The sequence below is a fragment of the Pelobates fuscus genome, chromosome 2 (assembly GCF_036172605.1).
Source record: "Pelobates fuscus isolate aPelFus1 chromosome 2, aPelFus1.pri, whole genome shotgun sequence".
Classification (NCBI taxonomy): domain Eukaryota; kingdom Metazoa; phylum Chordata; class Amphibia; order Anura; family Pelobatidae; genus Pelobates; species Pelobates fuscus.
In genome coordinates, this window is record NC_086318.1 from 237,990,665 (window position 1) to 238,010,253 (window position 19,589).

The window sequence follows — 19,589 nt, forward strand, 5'->3', positions numbered from 1 at the left end:
GGGCTAGGACAATATGGATATTTTTTTTTTCCTTGTTAATTTTACATTAGCCAGATTCTTCTATGACCACCTATTATGAAAAATAAAATAAAAAGATTAGAGTATAGTGCTCTGCCATGTTACTTAGGGAGAGGAGTTGGAAGACCACAGGTGACTGTTGGGAAGGGGGAACAAAACTTTGCTGGACAACCCTCTGTTAGGCAGTATGGTGGAATTGCATTGGATACCTGTGTGTGCTTTAATGGAGTATCAGCGGGGGCGCTGTTCATGGGTAAACAGAACCGCACATAACCACAGTAATGTCATATCCCCCCACTCTGCTGTTGGTGAATGGGCTCATCAGGTTTTCCTTTGAGCTCAATCCCCAAATGTTTCTGGTCCATAGCAATGCCCCTGCCAAGCCCCAAGACCAATTCACTTACTTGGAGTGGTCATGGTGCCCAGAGTCTATGTGTGCATACAGAATTTAACACCCTAGCAGTCAGAGGGGTAGCTCTACCTATGCTAACTCCATTCCTGGCAGCGTCATTAGAGAGCTTGGAAAATATGCTTGGTTTGGTTATCTATAATGTATCTGCCTGTTTTTATTGTTTTACTAAACCCAGTTTGACATTTTATTTTACTTTGATAGCTTGAGAACAGATGAAAATAGAGACAGACAATTAAATAGCATTTTCACTCACTGGTTACACTGACCGTATAAACTGGTATTGCCCAGGAGAAACCTTTTCCGCAAATTATTATAGATTGCACTTATTTTTATACATCATATAAATGGACCTTCACAATAGAATACCTTGTGATTCTGCTCTTCATCATCATCTTGACTGTGTGTGCAAACCATGCTGGAGGAGGAAGAGAAAGTTGGCCCTTGTGAGTAGTACTGTGAACTGCGATATCCATCCCTCCGTAACTTGTCACATTCTACATGAGGAAGCAAAAGGGAGATTTAGGCCACCAATTAAACAGATGAACAGCAAACTCAGATTAAAGGGACACTCCAAGAACCATAATAACTACAGAATGCTTGTGTAGCAGTGATCACACATAATGAAAGCTACAGCCGAAATGTTGTAATAGAGATGCACTGAGATTAATTGAAAAGGCAGTGTTTACATTAAAATGCTTGCAAATACATACTATACTCACCAGAACAACTACAATAATCTGTAGTTGTTCTGTTGACCATGGTGTCCCTTTAAGTACAGAAAGTTCTGAACCTGATCCAAAAAATAAATAAAAAAGCACAATAACCCCTTAAAATCGATTGAACCAACATTTGATATTTTCATATCCATCTGCAGCTCTTAAATCGGATAGCCTGTGTTTCTTATATCAAAAGGAGTATTGTCTGTACCCAATGCTAACTTGTATTTTCTATTGATCTATTCATAAGGAACACAGTAATTTATACCATGGCAATTATTAGGGTTCTCACAAACTATGAATGGCTTTATCCGTCTATCTTTCTATTCAAAGGGTTTCCGGTCTTTTGTTTTTTGTTTCTTCCTCTTGGAGAGGAGAAGGTTTATGGCTTAATATACATACAGCAATATTTTAAGCTACAACTATAAATAAAAATACACAGGTAACAACTGCTAAGATGAGGAAACTTTTTTGGCTACCATTGCTTGTGAACATTGACTGGACTGATGTTATAGAGAATATACTATCCAAAAAAAATAAAATAATTTAAAACACAAATCACCTGGCCTAACCTTAGGAAAGTAATTCTCAACACATTCGAATATAAATCACCCGAGCCTTTTTATAAATTAAATGTATAAGTTTAGGGTTTATTGTGGTTTCTTAAGTGAAAAAATCCTATCTGCTAGATAGGATTAAATCATATAGCTGTATTCAGTGGCATACTAAGTGCAGGGGGGGGGGGGGGGGGGGGGGGGGGGTGCCACCAGTGTGTGAGTGAGAGAGACTGTCTGCCTGCCTGTAACTGTGTGTGTATGTGTAACTGTATGTGTGACTGTCCACCTGTAATCATGCGTATGTGACTGCCTGTGACTGAAGGGGGATGTGTGGGCTGTGTGGCTGCACAGTGCCCCATGGCAGCTGGGGTGCCGGGTGGCCGGCATAGCTCACACACGCAAAGACCAGCAATTACCAGCTGAACTGGCCGCACAGAAGGAAAGTGGGGGCAGAGCTAATAAAAGTCAGTGAATCCACTTCTCCTCCAGCCCACACTGTCTATGATAACTACTAGCACTGTGTTACAGCCTGATATAGTTTAGCGTGTTTACTTTCTATTAAAAAATTGTGCACGTCTCCAAAACCAAAAATGTACTGCGGAATCCTATGCCTGAGGATTGCCGCTGGGGTACCACAAGTCTGTCATTTAAACCTTTTATGCACTGCAAAAATAAAAAAAATAAAAGTTTTACTTCATACCTGGGCATCCACTATATCCAACAGAGAGCTGAAAGCAGGGATCTTCTGTTACATCTCCCGAGCCAAGCCCTGCAGTGCTGGCCTAGTTCATTGGTTGAAAGCATCAACTGATCACTCTCAGACAATTAACTGACTGCACTGCCAGGCTTAGTTCAGACAAACCGCTTCTGGCTTTCCTGTATCTGTAGTGGAGGCAGGGAGCGGCAACTGGCAGAACCCAGGTAATAAGTCAAATTGTTCTAAAACAGATTGACTTGTTATAATGCATACTCCTGGAACCATAACCACTACATCACACTATATTGGTTATGCTGTTCGGAGAGTTGCCAAAATAAGAGAAGGGTGTGCCTTATTTAGATTTTTATAATTTACTTATTCTACTAAAAGCTAAAAAAAAAAAAAAAACTTAAAAATTAGTTGCAAGATTTTTCACAGGGAATAGAAGCAATCTCTGAATTAAAATAAGCCAGGATTTATTCGCTAAACACCTAACTGTTGTGTACTGAAAATTGAAATATACAATATGGCTCTTCTCACAGCTTGGTATTTTCAATGTGATTTTAGTGCAAGAACCCGATTATTGTGAGTCTGAACAGTCAAGCAGACTGCACAGCTCTTATTCTTAACCTTACACATACAAGAATTACACAATTCTCCATTCTCCTCACTTCTAAACTTACAATGAATAAAAAGTGTCAAGTGCGTCTTCTAAGGGACTATGCATTACTTTTTTCCTCCATTACTTCCATTAATGGCAGGTCCCACTGTAATAAGAAGCTAATGATTCAAAAGGTGTTTAAACCTGAGACCTCCAACTGGTAGAGTACCAGCGAGATTACTGAACATATGGCGACTGTCACTGGCATGTGGTAAAAAGGGAGTGCTTTTAGAATAATCTGCTTTAAAGTTGTCATGTGAAACAGGAGCCACTCATTGAGATAATGATGTAGTAATCACATGCATATATTGTAACTTCCACCATCAGTAGAGACACCGGGCACAAGAAACTATTATTACTAATTTATTTATTAATTTATTACTAATAAATAGTATTACTATTTATAATTTAAAGGGGCAATGTATGCATGCGATGAAGTGGATAAGTGCTTGAACTGTTTCTCCTCCCATATAAACTATATTGCTCTCAACACAGTACCAAGAAGGTCTAATTTTTTTAGCCGGTTTTACATGCCATTTGATACTATTTGCCAAATAGAGACGTGGACCAGTATATAGGATACCTTGAAAATCTAGATATTTAATGAATAGTAAAAATGGTATTTAATAATATTAATGAAATGATGCATATTAAAACACCTAATATTCATTCAATTGCCTGAGTGCTAGTGACATTTAGAGTATATCAAATAATTTCCTGCGAGCACAGAAGTTGTTACTAGAATTACAATTCTACCAAATTGATCACAATGCTCAAAGCACGAGATTTAATTTTGTTGTGAATTAGCTCCAAATTATCTACACTCTTCAATTTCCCACATCAGAGAAATGTTTATTGTAAAATAATAAATCGGATACTTAAATTAGCTTTGATACACAATAACATGACTGTACAATATATTTAACCATAAAATATATGTATATATATTTTAACAGTAAATTTATTTGTATTAAAGATAAAAATTATATGTAATATTATGTTCCTTCACTTTGATCACAATAAAAACCAGTGCTCGGAGCACATTGTTCCACCATTTCTCATTTGAAAATGGGCCCTTGATCTCTGAGAAACACAAAACAGGCGTGTTTGCTCTATTATAGGTCTATTATCCACTTAAAAATCGGATTGCACGAAGCCTTTTTCTATATGTAAACAGCAAATAAACAAAAAAAAATACCTCTCAATAAGGCCTCTACCGCACCCTTTTTAATAAAAGATCAGAATCCTCACACACACAAAAAAACAGTGTGTACACTAACATGACAAAGCAGTATGAGGTTGATTTATTGTGCCTTTATTTTGAAAACACATTCTTCTCAAATGAAGGCAGTTCAAACACAGTATGTGGATGTTTTGTTATTGTAAAAACAGGGCCATTTTCACATGGTTAAAGAAAGGGCAGAATTTGCTTTAATGTTTGCACCTGCACGCATCAGGTGCCCAAGTATCAACTACATACATACAGCCATTTATGTCCTGGTCGTAATTGCCAACTCCTTTAAAGATATAGACAGGGTTATTCAATAAAGTGTAATATGTCTGGAAGCCAAAGAAAATTATTTCAGGCAAAATTGGCCAAAATGGGGAAAAAAAAAAAGTTTACAGTTTGCTATTTTGGTCTAAACCGGTGAATTGCAGAATGTAGATGGTTTCCAATGTAGTTATTGGATCCTGACATTTGCAATTTTTTTTTTATTCACTATACTATATATCAGAGCAAAGCAGGCCATGAGAAGCAAACCAGGAGTTGTAGACCTACATCTACCCTTATGGCCATCTCTTCTAAGGAAAGAATATAGCGTTTATCACTGCCTCTCATCTACGGGTACCAGACTATTTGCAAATAAAAAACAAACACGCAATAGAGATTTATCATGGCAAAACAATTACTGTTCCAGGGCAACATGCTAAATAATGTCCAATCTTCATTGAAAGCAAGAGAATAACGCTCAGCATTTAGCACTCACATGGCAACAAAGCTGCCCCCGTTTTTCATTTATAAATCTCCCCCAATATCTGATTACATTGACTACTAGCCAACAGCCATGAGCAGTTTGCCAAGTAACACTGTTTTATACTATGTGCTGCTACTTTAATATAATCATCTGTTCATACAAAACAGTTAATCCTGACAAATTTAGGTGCACGAATATAGTAATGGAATTTGTCTGTACTCGCATTGAAAAAAGCCCTGCATTATTACAGAAAGCAAGTGATGAGGTGTACAGGAAGATAATCGATCCACTTGCATTTAGGATTGTGTTTTGAAAAGTATTTCCTACAACTTTAGCCAAGCAAAATCCAACTAGGATTTAAATCCTGTGCAATGATCCTTAAAGTAATTCATATAATCTGTATTTTTTATATAATGCAAACATGATCTGCAAACATTATGGCAATCCCATGAGCTATAAAACGCAGCCTTCCTGGAGCAATAAAAGTAAAAATAGGTATTAGATATGTTGTTTAGATAATCTGAACGTATTCTTTATATAGTTAAGCAGACGTTTTACAACAAAACATATGCATTCGCAACATGCATCTCTTGCTCAGGACATGCATTTTCTGCAGATTGTATAAACGAGTGCCGCTGGTTCTTTTTGGCTTGTTTCCTTGCTGTCTACTTTACTCATGATGTGCTCACATTAAAGAATTATAAAAAACATAATTCATCTTAGTATTTATCTAATCTCTGATTGGGTTCACATTTTGTATATAGTTTCAAAACGTTTATGGGTGGGTGACCCAGAAAGAAGTAGGTATATATTCACTAAATATTAGGCTAAAAAGAAAGTTGCAGATTTAGACCATAATAAAAACTTCTCAAAAAAAAAAAAAAAAAGCAGAGCAGGAATTTTCGGATCCGCTATTTTGGCTTAACGGCTACAACACCTATATGAACTCACTGTTTAGTCAATTACCCCACAACTAGATAAATGCAATGTATGAGCACCTTTAACACAATTCATCCTCCATATGGGTTAATACGCTTCATGAAGAACTGGACAGCGTTAGAAAACCCAACATAAACAGTTTTATGGGTTAATGTTTTTTGTCTCTCTCTGTAAGACAAGTCTACATTAAAATTGAAGAGAACATATCTGTGTTCGCAGCAGTGGAAGCGCTACTACCATTGTTTATACATCATGAGACTTTGAGATAGGGAAATGCATATATTAATGATGTATATTTGCAAGATATTTTTGTGCAGCAACCTTAGCAGACTGTGTTTATTAACGCATGGCCAAGCAAAGGGCAGTCTGGGGCAAGTCACACTATAAAAGATTCATAAACCTTTCTGGCTGTACCATAGCAGAGAAGAAATGTAATCTACAGATGCCGATCACATTGTCAAGTGCCTAAGGAATGCGCTCCAGACAATGAAAGCACCACTTTGATGGATGACCCACAGAGCACTGACTACTTATCAACATAATGCATGGGACTTGTATTAGAGTGTTCAGAGATCTTGCCTTTATTTTTATTCCATCCAAACCAGTGCACTGCACAAGGGAAACCTATCCAGACAGATTGCACACTATGAGCGATTATTCACAAACCTCACTGTCAGCATGGACGACATTAGAACAGTTAGGAGCAATCCACTAAAATTCATTCTATATAGCCCCTTGAAATGTAAAATAAATACATTTTAAAAAAAGCTTAGTAAACTAGATGATGAGAAAAAAAACAAAAAACGAATAGGCTTTTTATAAAGAATAGTGGGGGGAAAAAAACCTCAACTAACTGCCTGTACATTATTCTTAATTGTTGTGGGCCAGCTATATATATGCATATATATAGGAAACCTGTGCAAATTTGGAACGCCAAGGTATACAATTTTCTCTTAGCCTTAAATTTCAGACTTTGAGATTTGTTTTTCCCTTCCATTTATTTGAAGGGTAAAACAATATTTTACTCTGGAAATAACCACCTAACAAAAGTGGAGTTAGGGCCTGCATTTAATACATTGTATGTGTTCTAGTTTAAAGGACACCATAATAACTTCCTCTCAGAGTTGTAATTGTACCTGGAGGTTGTTTGGGTTAAACCATTTACAAACTATTTATACCCCAATTTTATAGACTGAGCCTGACTGCTCTGCCCCTCTCCTTCCAAGTAAGTCCTCAGCTACAATAAGGAAGTCTTGGAATGGGCGCCAGTGATACGATGAGAGCGTGAGCTTCCAATTGAGAAAACTGTGAGGAAGGTACTATGGGAAGAAGATAAGTAAGGAAGTGGGAGCAGTTTATGAATGGTTAAGCCCCCAAATAATTTAAAGCCACTGGGCCCAGAATCTCCATGCACCATTGCAAATTCACTGAGAAACTTTTTTTTTTTCTCTACTGTAGCACTCATGGAGCATACTGCCTTACTGTTCCCCCCAGATATAATATGTCGCCATACTTAGCTACTCAAAGATCTCCCAGTGAAACCAAGTCATATCGTGAATAGCTGTCTGACACCTGGGATTTCATGCTCAGCATAACATTATGTCAGCTTATCACATTGTAAAAATAAAATTAAACTTTAAAAAAAAAAAACAAACAAAAAAAAAATCTTATTCACATTTTGGGGTTCCAATCTAAAACACAAATGTATGCTACTGGCAACCTTGCAATGTATGGTGCTTGTAAAATCAAAGTAGATTTTCCAAAGCCATTTATGTTCCCATGGTAACAGGTTTTTACACATGTGAGAAAATATAGGGCATCTGTCCAAACCTGATGGTTGACCACTTCACCACAGAGAGAACGCCCCTCTTAAATTCCAGCCCTCCAATACTATGTAAGATTACTGTTAAGACTGGGTAAGCCCTTAAGCAGGATTAGTATCCATAGTGCTCAGACAACTCCTATACAACCAGAGTGCGATTAGAAATTCAATAATATCTAGTCAGTTAGCCTTGTGTGTTTTAGAAAATAATGAAATCAATGCATGTTGCAGAAATTTCATAGAAGTGATGGTGAATCTTGGGATACAATTGTAAACTGTTTTGCACTCATGTCTAGCTGACCAGAAGGCTCCACATGACTTAAAGGACTACTCCACTCTTCTAACCCAACCCAAAAAAAAAAAAAAAACAACCCCCACCTCCCCCCCACACAGTTTAGTAGATATCCCCCCAATAAATGCATACATGCATATTTTTATGAATGTATTCATTGGGAGTATCGTCTAAAAGAGATTACACAGATGCAGTTCTTGTGACTGCAGCCTTTGTAAGCTCCTCCCCCTTTTGCCCAAGAAGAGACTTTCAGTCTCTTCACAGGGAAAGAACCAATCAGAGGCTTCTCACTGAGAAGCCTCTGACTTGGTCCACACGTGCTCTGCTCTGCACTGCTGAAGCTGGTGTGAGGTCTGTTAGGGAGGGAGGGGGAGGCAGGCGCGCTCAAGTAGAGTGTGCCTTACACTTCCGTTAGCTCAGGGGAGCTAACGGAAGTAGGAAGGAATCCTCCCTGGCTGTTTGATTGGTTACTTGGGGGCTTAGTTCCCCAGTTGATTTCTATGAGAAATCAGCACTTTTATAAATTAACACTTTTATAAACCGTGGTTAAATGAGGGTACTCCTCAGGCATAAAGCACTTCAGCAGACAAAGATATCTTTCCACTGCTTATGAAATCTGGAAATGAAATTCTAGACTAAAACCCAGTGTTGAACTCAATTCAATCAAAGACTGCTGGTCCATTTGTTGTTTTTTATTTATTTTTTTTATAAACACTTTACAGTTAGGTTTAATGACATCATATTTTAAGGATATACAGTATATTACTTTCAAATTTCTGCATGGAGCCAGCGGTTTTATTGGGTGCCATCTTACCTCGTAACACCGTTTTCAGGTTCAGCTTGGCTTCTTTGTGCAAGTCCTCTACACAAGGAGGTCTGGAAGATGGCAGGAACACATTCTCCTGTTGGTGCCACGCCGCCGTGTAATGGACTGTCCATTTACTTTCCTCATCTAGATTGGAAACAGCTGGAAGATGGAAAAGCAATGCATTGGTCATCTGTACTATAATAGGTACAAAACAGATAACTTCAATAAAGGATGAAGAAACATATGGGGCAAATGTAATGCATGTTAGGTCCTAGCGATGAGGGCTAAAAGATATGCAAGAATGGGACATTTGGCCTTAATAAGTATTGATGCATTTAGTTGGAGTATTTACAGAGTAGCTTTGATATATGTATACAGCCATTCACCAGAAGAACAGGCTGCAAACTATTTATAAAGGAGTGTGGCATGGAAAGCCATTTGATATTCTAGTATTCTGTGATGGTGGGAGATAAATTGCTATAGACTTATTCAACAAGGCATTGAATTTTGAGAACATGCTTCCTTTCACCTAGCTGCTGTGGAGTACAAGTCTCATCATGCTAATGGAGATGAGCATTGTAGTCAACAGCAGCTAGATATTCATAAAGCTGAAGCTGCAAGCAGTGTATCACATTCTGTTTACAGAGGAAAATAAAAGCAGATGCGAAAAAACTACAGAGCAGCTGGTGTATTTTCCAACGCACGATTGGCACATATGAATATCAAGTTGTCACGTTTAGCCATATGCATATGGCTCCTGGTCCGATTAATCAAGCGAGTAAGTATTGTAATTAGCTTGAAAAGCAGTTTTTAGAGGGTATCTTAAAATCAAGGTTACCATGTCTCTGCTTTCTACAGTATTAGATTTAGGAAGCACTAAGTTCCACATAGTTAATGGACTGACCATCGATGTGATAAACTCATTTTCATAAATATTGTTTTACATTAAAGATATACATTAGAAAATATAAACGTAACTTGAACAAAACCAGTTAATGCAATCGCAAAAAAAATTATTTAACAGAGGATAACATCATGGGTGAAAAAATAAAATCACTCAATCATTGAAGAAATAAATCAGCAGTAAACCAAAACAAGAGGTTTCTAATAATGCGTATCGTTTTATCCATTGGCAGCTGATGAAGTTTCAAGATAGTGGATCGCTAGACTCTACCCCTGGAATTTAACGCAATTTAGCTCATTTAAACGTTATGCACTGAGCACATGACCCAATGAGAAATCATGCCCTGTTCAACACCATGAAAAATCATCATCACCAAGTGTAAACCATAAGTCCGCACCAAACGTCTGCTATACGAATTTTGGAAACATTTTAAAGAGCTCCGAACCTACCCTCTAATGTGGTTACCCAACAACAGCCATAGAAGATAGGACAACACACAGACCTTTATTTTAGTACATGCAAAATCTGATGGCCAAAGAAAAAACAAATGAGAAGACAAAACAACAAAGCATGTGTCAAGGGCTCTATACACAGAAAGGGGGAGTTTTTTTGTTTGTGTTTATTTTCTCTCTCAAAACATCCAGAAACATGATTATATGTTTTTCTTTTGTTTTGCTAACCCACTTATAATTAGTCCTTACTAAGGGAAAGGGGTTTATCTTTTTTTATTTTTAGTTTCTATGCAGCTTTGTGCAGTTCTAAAAGAGGAGTACTAGAAAGGGTTAACATTAATCCTTCAAGTAACCTTACAGATTTCCTTGCCATTAGTGAAATAAGATCCACACAGAGGATTAATTTGAATGTCATTCCTTGCTTAGCGTTTTGGGACATTGATAGTACTGTAAAGTGCATTTACAGAAAGAAAAGAGAAGTTAAATCTCTTAAAACATATTTGAATTTCAGTTGCCTCCTGGGGACCCCAAGCTATCAATACCTTTTAGACAGTCCAGTTCCTATGTATAACATTTTCCAAATGATTGCCCGTCTTGACAACAAACTCTTTAGAGTTGGGAGCTGGCCGTAAGCTGTAGGAGAGCTACTGCCAACTCAGGCTTAAAGGCACAGTAATTGGCCAGGATTTTGGGTCATCCTTATTTGAGCACAGGCGGTTTAATCAGTGGTTTAGCAGTTTTACCCATTTCCTAGAACCCAAGTGGGAAGATCTGCTAAACCTTAACTGACCCAGAGCCGTTGATCTGAGATTAAAACATCAAGAAATTCTTCATACAGCAGCTTGAGTTGGAGGGTTTGCAGAGAAAAATCAATATTTAAAATATGCACCTGCTATACCCAATATGACTTTGTCACTTTAAAGAGCATACAATGTCAGATCTACATTGTGCTAGCCACAGCTCAGCAGATCTAAAGATGAAAATGTTTTTTATTTTTGATAACTTGATCTTCCTGGGATATATTTTCGTGTCATTAACACAGTATTAAAGACTAGTTCTAAGAACGCTGAGTGTATGTAATCAGTCACTGATGTATATCGCAACACTCCATGTACTATGTGGCTTTATACACTAAACTTGGTGTTTCTGAGAAACCGTTTGCCACTTTTAAACTAAAGAGCCATGCTGGTAATTGGTAGCTTGAAGGCAGTTTATTTGTTCCCTGCAAATTGTCATTACTGCAGAATTCAGGTAATAAATAAACCCCAGTGATACACTGTAATAGAAAGCTGCTACAATGAATATGGTGTAGAAGGTATTGCTGCTGTCCTTTTTATCACAGTGCATGCTTTGCATTAACAAATGAGCACAATGGTAAGAGGGATGGTATGTCCCCCAGAATAGTGACATGTAATGCCCTCCCTGACAAACACTCTGAGACAGAGCGACCTTGTGACTTCTTCCTGTTTTTTACCACAAAGCAGAACCCCGCCCCCAATGAATTTTAGCCCATTTCCTAGTAGCACAAGAAACATGTGAAATTGAAACCCTTCTATGACAAAGACCTCCTAACTGAAATCTGCTGCCTCTAAACAGTACCACAAAGTTATAAAATGTACAAACACTATTACATTAACACACAAAGTATCTACTGAGTACATCTACAGTGTATTCAACAGTACATATTGTATTTAAAAGTCATTGTCATTCCTTCAAAATCAACCATTGTGTACTGGATTGTAAACGTAACATGCTAATTGTGAATGCGTGCTGGCTTGTAGGAAAATGGTGGTATCTTCATCTTTGTAGCAGAAAATATCAAATTGATCAAGCTTGTCAGATTGACCAGGCCAGTATGAGGATTGTTTGATCATTGCCAATTAAAAGCTCAGCCAACACAGGGAATTTGCACCTCCTCTTCCCACTGTCTAACATGAAAAGGGATTCAAAGCCACTACCTTAGACCTTGGACAAAAACACTTCAGAATATTATTCCTAAACCCCCTTTTTTAACCCTAAAATCTCCAGAATATAACCAGCATTTGCTGAATGACACACCCCATGCATTTTCTGTCTACAATCAAAGACGCAGTCAGTGTGTTAAGAAATACATTTCCACAAGCAGCATCCAGATTGCTTTGCCAGTCTGCTACAAATATCTATAGTGACAAGACGGAATATCCCCAGAGGCATGCGTCAGGTGCAGACAGCGAGTGGCAATGACATGTAGCACGTTGACATATGATGATGATTACGGCTATTATATTTCAACTGAGGGAATTAATATTTGGTTAGATCGGAACTTGTTAAAGGTTTTCAATCAAAAGTTGTGCAGCATGGTTTGTGAGCAAATATTGAGTCTTGAACCTAGTGGTCATTCAGCACAAAGAATGTAGAAAGAATCCACCCCTGGTTTGGGGCCATTGTTAAGACCTGCTCAATGCTTTATAGTAGGCTAAATGTTTTCCTGTTATTAAATGCATGTTACTGGCTGTAAAGTGGACATTATTTGTTTGGGGGGGAAATAAAAGCTCTTCATGAAAGGCACAATGTTTTATTGCATTACTCATTAACACAACTTTAGCATAAACAGAATTAGTCAAACCTCACAATTCAATTCGGCTGATGACAACATGTAAAAAGAAAATAAAAGTATATGAGTGAATATGTGACGAGGTGTGAAATTAAGCATTCATGCCAGGTGTTTCTAAAAAAAAAAGGCCTGAAAAATGCCTTTAAGCCAGGCTTCGCACAGACAAGCCTAGTCATTACACACAGTGTCTGAAGGACAGAAAGGCAAAGCATAAAATAGAATGCTACAAAAATAAAATGTGCCTTATTCAATTAATAAGAAAAAAAAAGTTAAATGTATGTTTGTTATTTCATTGTGGTCTTATCATTTTCCATTTTTTATTTTCACGTTTTGCATAACTGGTCTCTATATTTTATGAAATGTTGAAAATAAGTGTGAATATTTGTTAATGTTTTTAATCTCTCACACACATTGTAAAATGATAAAACACTTGGCATGTCTTTAGTGACCAGTTCCAAGACAGTTGTATTCAAAATGAATATACAACTTTAAGGGCCAAATTAAAGAAGTGGAATTCTCAAGTGTAAAACCAAGTCTCAAGTTGGCTCTTTTGACTGATTGGAAATATGGGCTTTAGGTCAACACTTTTTGAATATTTTGCCTGCAACATATGCATCTGGCATCAGGACAGGCTGCAGTTTGAGGACAGATATAACCCAACACAAACATAAGGTGTATTGAAAGACTGCTTTACAGAAAAAAATAGAGTGATCTTCCAAAAACTGCGCAAAAATAAATATAAAGCCAGGATGATAATACGAACTCTCCTTATAAACCTGCATCCTAATAATTCACAGTGGATTATTGTATTATTGTCCACAAAATACTTTTTTCCTTTGCCTTATGTTTCTTTAAATGATTTATTTTTGGTACAAAGTAGAAAATTGTACTTTTAACATACATATTTATTCACTGGCCTCAAGGATTGACTGTACATCATGGGATATGTATTTCATGAAGATGAGCCTTGTCAAAGTCACCCATCACTAGACTACAGAAAGAGGAACTTCTTTCTATACAGAGATCTGTCAGAGATAATCTCAACACTAGAACGAGGCATGTTAAAAGAACACTAAGCACCAGTGTAAAATAATGCCGTATCTGAGAACCAGCAATGTTATATTTTTTACTTTAGAATGTTTCTTTGAAAACAATATCGTATACATTTATTTGTGTAGATATTTAATGTGTGTATTCTGTTATCTTTTAGGGAGCTTTATGAACTAAAAATAGTTATTTATGGTAAACTGAAGTTTGAGTTTGCGTAATTAAAGGATAATTATAGGTATCCAGACCACTTCATTTGAAAGAAGTGGTCTGCATGCCAGTGGCCCTGTCATTTTCACTTTGCAATGTAAATCATTGCCGTTTTTGTAGAAATGGCAATGTTTTGATTGCAGTGTAAAAAAAACACCTCTAGTGAATGTCATACTGACAGCCATTAGAGGCGTTTCTGCTGCAATAATTGAATCAGAGTATTTGATCGGATGACGGTAGCATTTTGCCACCCATGCACACCTTGTCCCCAGTGCTTCTTTATGAGAAGCACTGAACTGTACAAGAACGCAGAATTAATCAGCAAGCTTGCGGATAAAGGAGAAATGTGGAGCGGACAACTGCAGCGATGGTGCCTCGGCACTGGAACCGAGGTGAGTGAAATACAGTTAACTTAAAAGGTTAACTTTTCGGGGAGAACCTTTCTGGCTTAATATGCCCTACATGGCACAATGGCGAAGGTCTTCCCTCTCAATTTGTAGTAAAACATGGGGGGTGAGGGGAGGGCACGGGAAAAAGAGTTTTTACTTGGCTTGAAGCCAGCATAATGTGAAGCACCCAGCGCTGCTCTTCCATGCCCCCTCTGTGACATAACTGGGTCTGCACGCGGTCCAATAACAGACCAGCTTGTGATTGGACCATTCTTCTGGTGCTCAGAGCGCATGTACTGGCCAGAGAGGGAGGCCGAAGAAGGGAGGTTTTTTATTTTTTTAAAGTGGCCTTGGATAAAAAAAAAAAAAAATACATTTTTAAAAAATATATGTTTAGGACTATAGGCTCCCTTTATTTAATAAATGCCTAAATCTGGTGCTATTTTGTCTTAAAGGTATATTTGGAAATTATTTTTTTTCAGCTAATTCACCATGACTCCCTGTTTAATAAAGAATATTTTCTGCGTTGAAAATAAACATCAGTCTCTTCCATGTATGATATATTGTTGATTGTAGCATGTTAAAATTCAAATTACATTACATAGTAACATCCTCTGAATGTTGGGTGAAAGTAACATCCCCAGGACGTACTTGGAAACCAGATTAATCTAAATGTACCTTTCCCAATTCAATACACTGTTTTTATTTAGCACATACACAAAATATTTACAGTTACTAACAGGGTTATTCACAAAAAGTGAGAATTTAAGGTAAAAATAAAGTGAATTTCAACGTAAGGACAAAATAACCAAACTGGAAAACTTCTCTCAATCAGCTCGGCTTTATATTCAGGTACTCTGGCCTTAAATTTTAAATTCACTTTGACTTCACCTTAAATTCTCACTTTAGTAAATACTAAAAGTGTAATGCTGTGGTCAGTGAGGCTCTTAAATTAATTCATTTATATAAAAAGCTTTAAAAAAAAAAATATGAAAAAGTTGAAAGGAATTGATAATAAAAATAATTCTGGTCCCCAGCATGCTACAATGTCTATATTGTTAACAAAACATGACTGTGTATTTTTTGCTCACATAACTACAAAGAAGGCATGATACAACAAGAATCAAAGCAATTAAATTGCAGACTACATTTGGTTGATCTATATGTGACTATGAAAAGCTTTATTGAATTAGGATTAGTATTGCAGTTTAAGCAAGGACGCTGTCTGGAAAAGATCCCTAAGTATGTCAATGAACAATAGTGTAAGTGGGGGTCTTGGTAACAAAATGTATGCACTTGCAGCTTATACTGTAGAGTAGACAATCAGACCAGAAATGGAAATCAACAAAATAGTCAGTATAAAAATTCACTTTAAAGCTTATGACCACCACCTAGAATTTATTCCATGCCTACTATGAAAACCTTTCGCACCAATATATGGAAATATTCACATGTTTGACCAGACCATTTTTTTTCTGTCTACATTTTTCCATTTGGCTTCTATTCAATACAGTTCTGTGTTTAGTGAAAACACACTTTTCGCTGAAGTCAAGAGTCAACACCAGTAAGCATTTTCTAAGCAGTCAATTGTATTGGAAAAACAGATTGCAAAATTTAGACCAATCTAGCAATGCTCCCAATTTGCCGTCGACATTGCAACTTTTTAGTCGCAATTTCATATATAAACCTCAAAAAAGTAAGACGTGTTAGATGTTTAAATAAATGTAACGGGCACAAAGGTAGTGCATTTATAGGGCAGCATTCTACAAATGGAGCAGTCAATAGGAACATTCCACCGGTTGCTATGGTGACTGTAGCAGTTGTAGAATTTTGCCCTACAGTTGCCTTTTTTTAAAATAACCCCTAAGGTCCTTGCACAATTGCCTGAAGCACCCTGAGCCTCACCAAAACCAACACGGACATAGACAAACATACATGAAAAATTGAGTGACAAAGGGATTTTTCCCCACATGTGTTTAGTCTGTTTCAATAAGAACAAAAATGACAATGGGGACTCAAACCACATTGCCAATAATCAAAAGAAAAGAAATACATTTCCCTGGGAATAACTTAATTAATCAAACATGGGAGATCCTAAGTAGTACTGCAATGCAAACTCAAACACACTTAACAATAGGCATCCAGGGTTGTGATCTGCAACAAAAAGGCACCTAATAAAAACAAGCTATGGGCAGACTATTAACACAGGTTCCTACAACTTTAATCGCCTTGGGAACAACAGGTAGGTCGGAATTCAGCAAAGAAAGGGTTACACAATGAACACACAGGTAGGTAGGAATCCAGCAAAGAAAGGGTTACGCAATGAACACACAGGTAGGTAGGAATCCAGCAAAGAAGGGGTTACACAATGAACATACAGGTAGGTAGGAATCCAGCAAAGAAGGGGTTACACAATGAACATACAGGTAGGTAGGAATCCAACAAAGAAGGGGTTACACAATGAACACACAGGTAGGTAGGAATCCAGCAAAGAAGGGGTTACACAATGAACACACAGGTAGGTAGGAATCCAGCAAAGAAGGGGTTACACAATGAACACACAGGTAGGTAGGAATCCAGCAAAGAAAGGGTTACACAATGAACACACAGGTAGTTAGGAATCCAGCAAAGAAAGGGTTACACAATGAACACACAGGTAGGTAGGAATCCAGCAAAGAAAGGGTTACACAATGAACACACAGGTAGGAATCCAGCAAAGAAAGGGTTACACAGTGAACACACAGGTAGGTAGGAATTCAGCAAAGAAAGGGTTACACAATGAACACACAGGTAGGTAGGAATCCAGCAAAGAAAGGGTTACACAATGAACACACAGGTAGGAATCCAGCAAAGAAAGGGTTACACAGTGAACACACAGGTAGGTAGGAATTCAGCAAAGAAAGGGTTACACAATGAACACACAGGTAGGTAGGAATCCAGCAAAAAAAAAAAAAAAAAAAATGGTTACACAGTGAATTATTGGTCCTTACCCTTTTTCTTGAACAGGCTGATCAAGGATTTGAGCTTTGTATTAATAAACACCACCATTTTAACGATCCCTCCAGGCTAAACTACAATCCCATAGACAAGGTGCAAGTTAACAGGCTGCACAATCCTTTCTATTATTTGTGATCCTGATGCAGGTTTGTAGAGTACAAGTGCAGGAACCACTTTACAAGTCTTGACCCTGACAATCCAATCTTGTACACTGTGAGCAGGTTTGCAGATTTTTTTTTTTTGGATGGAAAGACAGACTTAATGTCTTGCTCTGTTGTGCTTCACACTAGGAAAGGCTTGTCTGCCTCGTTGCATGTTCATTCAAGACTTCTGCTAGTGATCCACGAGGTCGTCATCCCTGTACCACTATCCTCCACGCCTTCTGAAAACTCAGGGCTGCTCCTGTTTGGTCTATTCCCAATCTCCACTAAGCGCTCTTCTCCAACACACCCTCCAAAGATACAGCACAGGGCTCAGGAATCCGAATGGAGCTGTATTGTTGGTCACCTATTGTTATTGAAATGCTACTCCCCCTCCCTCTCCCCATTCTCCATCAAAGTACACTAGAAGCATTCACAAGCAGCACTCTACCCTTCCACAAAAGGCTGGGGAAACATGAATGCTTTTATCTGTATTTGTTTATATCCAGAGAGTTTGCATTTGTAAGTTTTATGTAAATATGCAATGCTTAGCAATCCCACACTATATACAGCAGCAACTAGTACCACACTTGCCCATGTTCACTACAATACACATGTAACTCTGAACTGACAATACATCCCAATATAATTCATTACATTTAATCTATAAGGTACTGGAAGAATGATGGGAATTTCCGTCTAGAGATTCTTTAACTAAACTCCAGTATAACTATAGCTCTCTAGTCTGAATTATGCAACTTGGATTTAAATTTGATACAAATTTGAGTTCAGTGAACAACCCTCCAGAGTCTATGAATTATCCCTACTAATTCAAATGCAATTCAAATTTTGAGCCATAATATCCAATATAATCATAATACATGTCAAAAAATCTTCCAATGGAGGCCTCAATGAATTCATTTTTTGATAAGTTTTTCAAATGATTGATATTTTTGGATGAACTTTTAAAATTAATAATGGAGAAATATTTTTTTTTTTTTAAACATTTTAATATTTAATAATTGGCCAAACAGTTAAATTTAACAGGGAGCTGGTGTAAAACACACACATCCACATAGAATCTATTTAAATTCACTTTCTGGAATAAATCTGATTTAAACCATTTTGTTTGCTTTTATTAATTTGCTAAATTGGAGGCTGTAACAGACTTGTGGAATTTTCCCATATTAGCGTTTTGCCTAGATTTTGTAAGTAACATGGTTCATGTTTGGTTTTCACAATGTATTGTTTAGTTGAAAATCATAAAGGGATATTTGATAAACAATCCAGAGAAACATCGAATGTGACGGCAGATAAGAACCATTCGGCCCATTTAGTCTGCCCAATTTTCTTAAAGAAAATACAATAGTTTCACAAATTACAATTTGGGAGCAAGAGTGGTCGTGTTCAGCTTACAAAATTTAGGATTAATAGAAAAACAACAACAATGTGTAGTCAAATGTTTCTTTACAACACTAAAAGAAGGTATGTCATCAAAATTATTTTAAAATGATATTACAGATCAAAGCTGAAACATATAGTGGAAGCCATTGTGAAACAAATATTTGCGTTAAAAGTTTTTGGGAAAGGCTTCCTAGGCAACAGAAGAATAGCTCATAAAACACAAAGTAAGTAATTGAGAAAATATAAAGGTAAAGGGACATAAAACCTGTAGCATTTTAAGAATGGAAGCTATGGCTTGCTAATTATTATATGCATTGTGTTTTGCATTGGCCCCTCGCTGAATGAAACAAATGAGCAAAACAAAACCGTGTTTATTCATTTGTATTAGCAATATAAATGTCATATTTCAGCTGACACACTCCACTAACATACTATATGGTGAATTGGGGTCCGACCGCAGTAATTGCTTTAGGCAACCCTTGTTTTCAGTCAAACTGTTTGAAAACAATTTAATGGGGAACTTGAGGGCAACACTAACTGCCAGAGAGTACCATA

The 19,589-nt window shown here is 37.2% G+C and overlaps 1 protein-coding gene across 7 annotated transcripts in view; it reads right to left on the reverse strand.

The window, feature by feature from the left end:
- Positions 1-19,589, reverse strand: part of NHSL1 (NHS like 1) — a 227,465-nt gene that overhangs the window by 26,571 nt on the left and 181,305 nt on the right. For 6 of the 7 annotated variants that reach the window (XM_063443283.1, XM_063443280.1, XM_063443282.1 and 3 more), the window contains exons 2-3: positions 8,905-9,057; positions 797-924 (exon numbers count right to left, since the gene is read on the reverse strand). In XM_063443283.1, the coding sequence (XP_063299353.1) occupies positions 797-924; positions 8,905-9,057 (281 nt within the window). Of the gene's footprint in view, positions 1-796; positions 925-8,904; positions 9,058-17,483; positions 17,826-19,589 lie in introns of those variants that run through there. The other variant, XM_063443284.1, reaches the window with a different exon arrangement.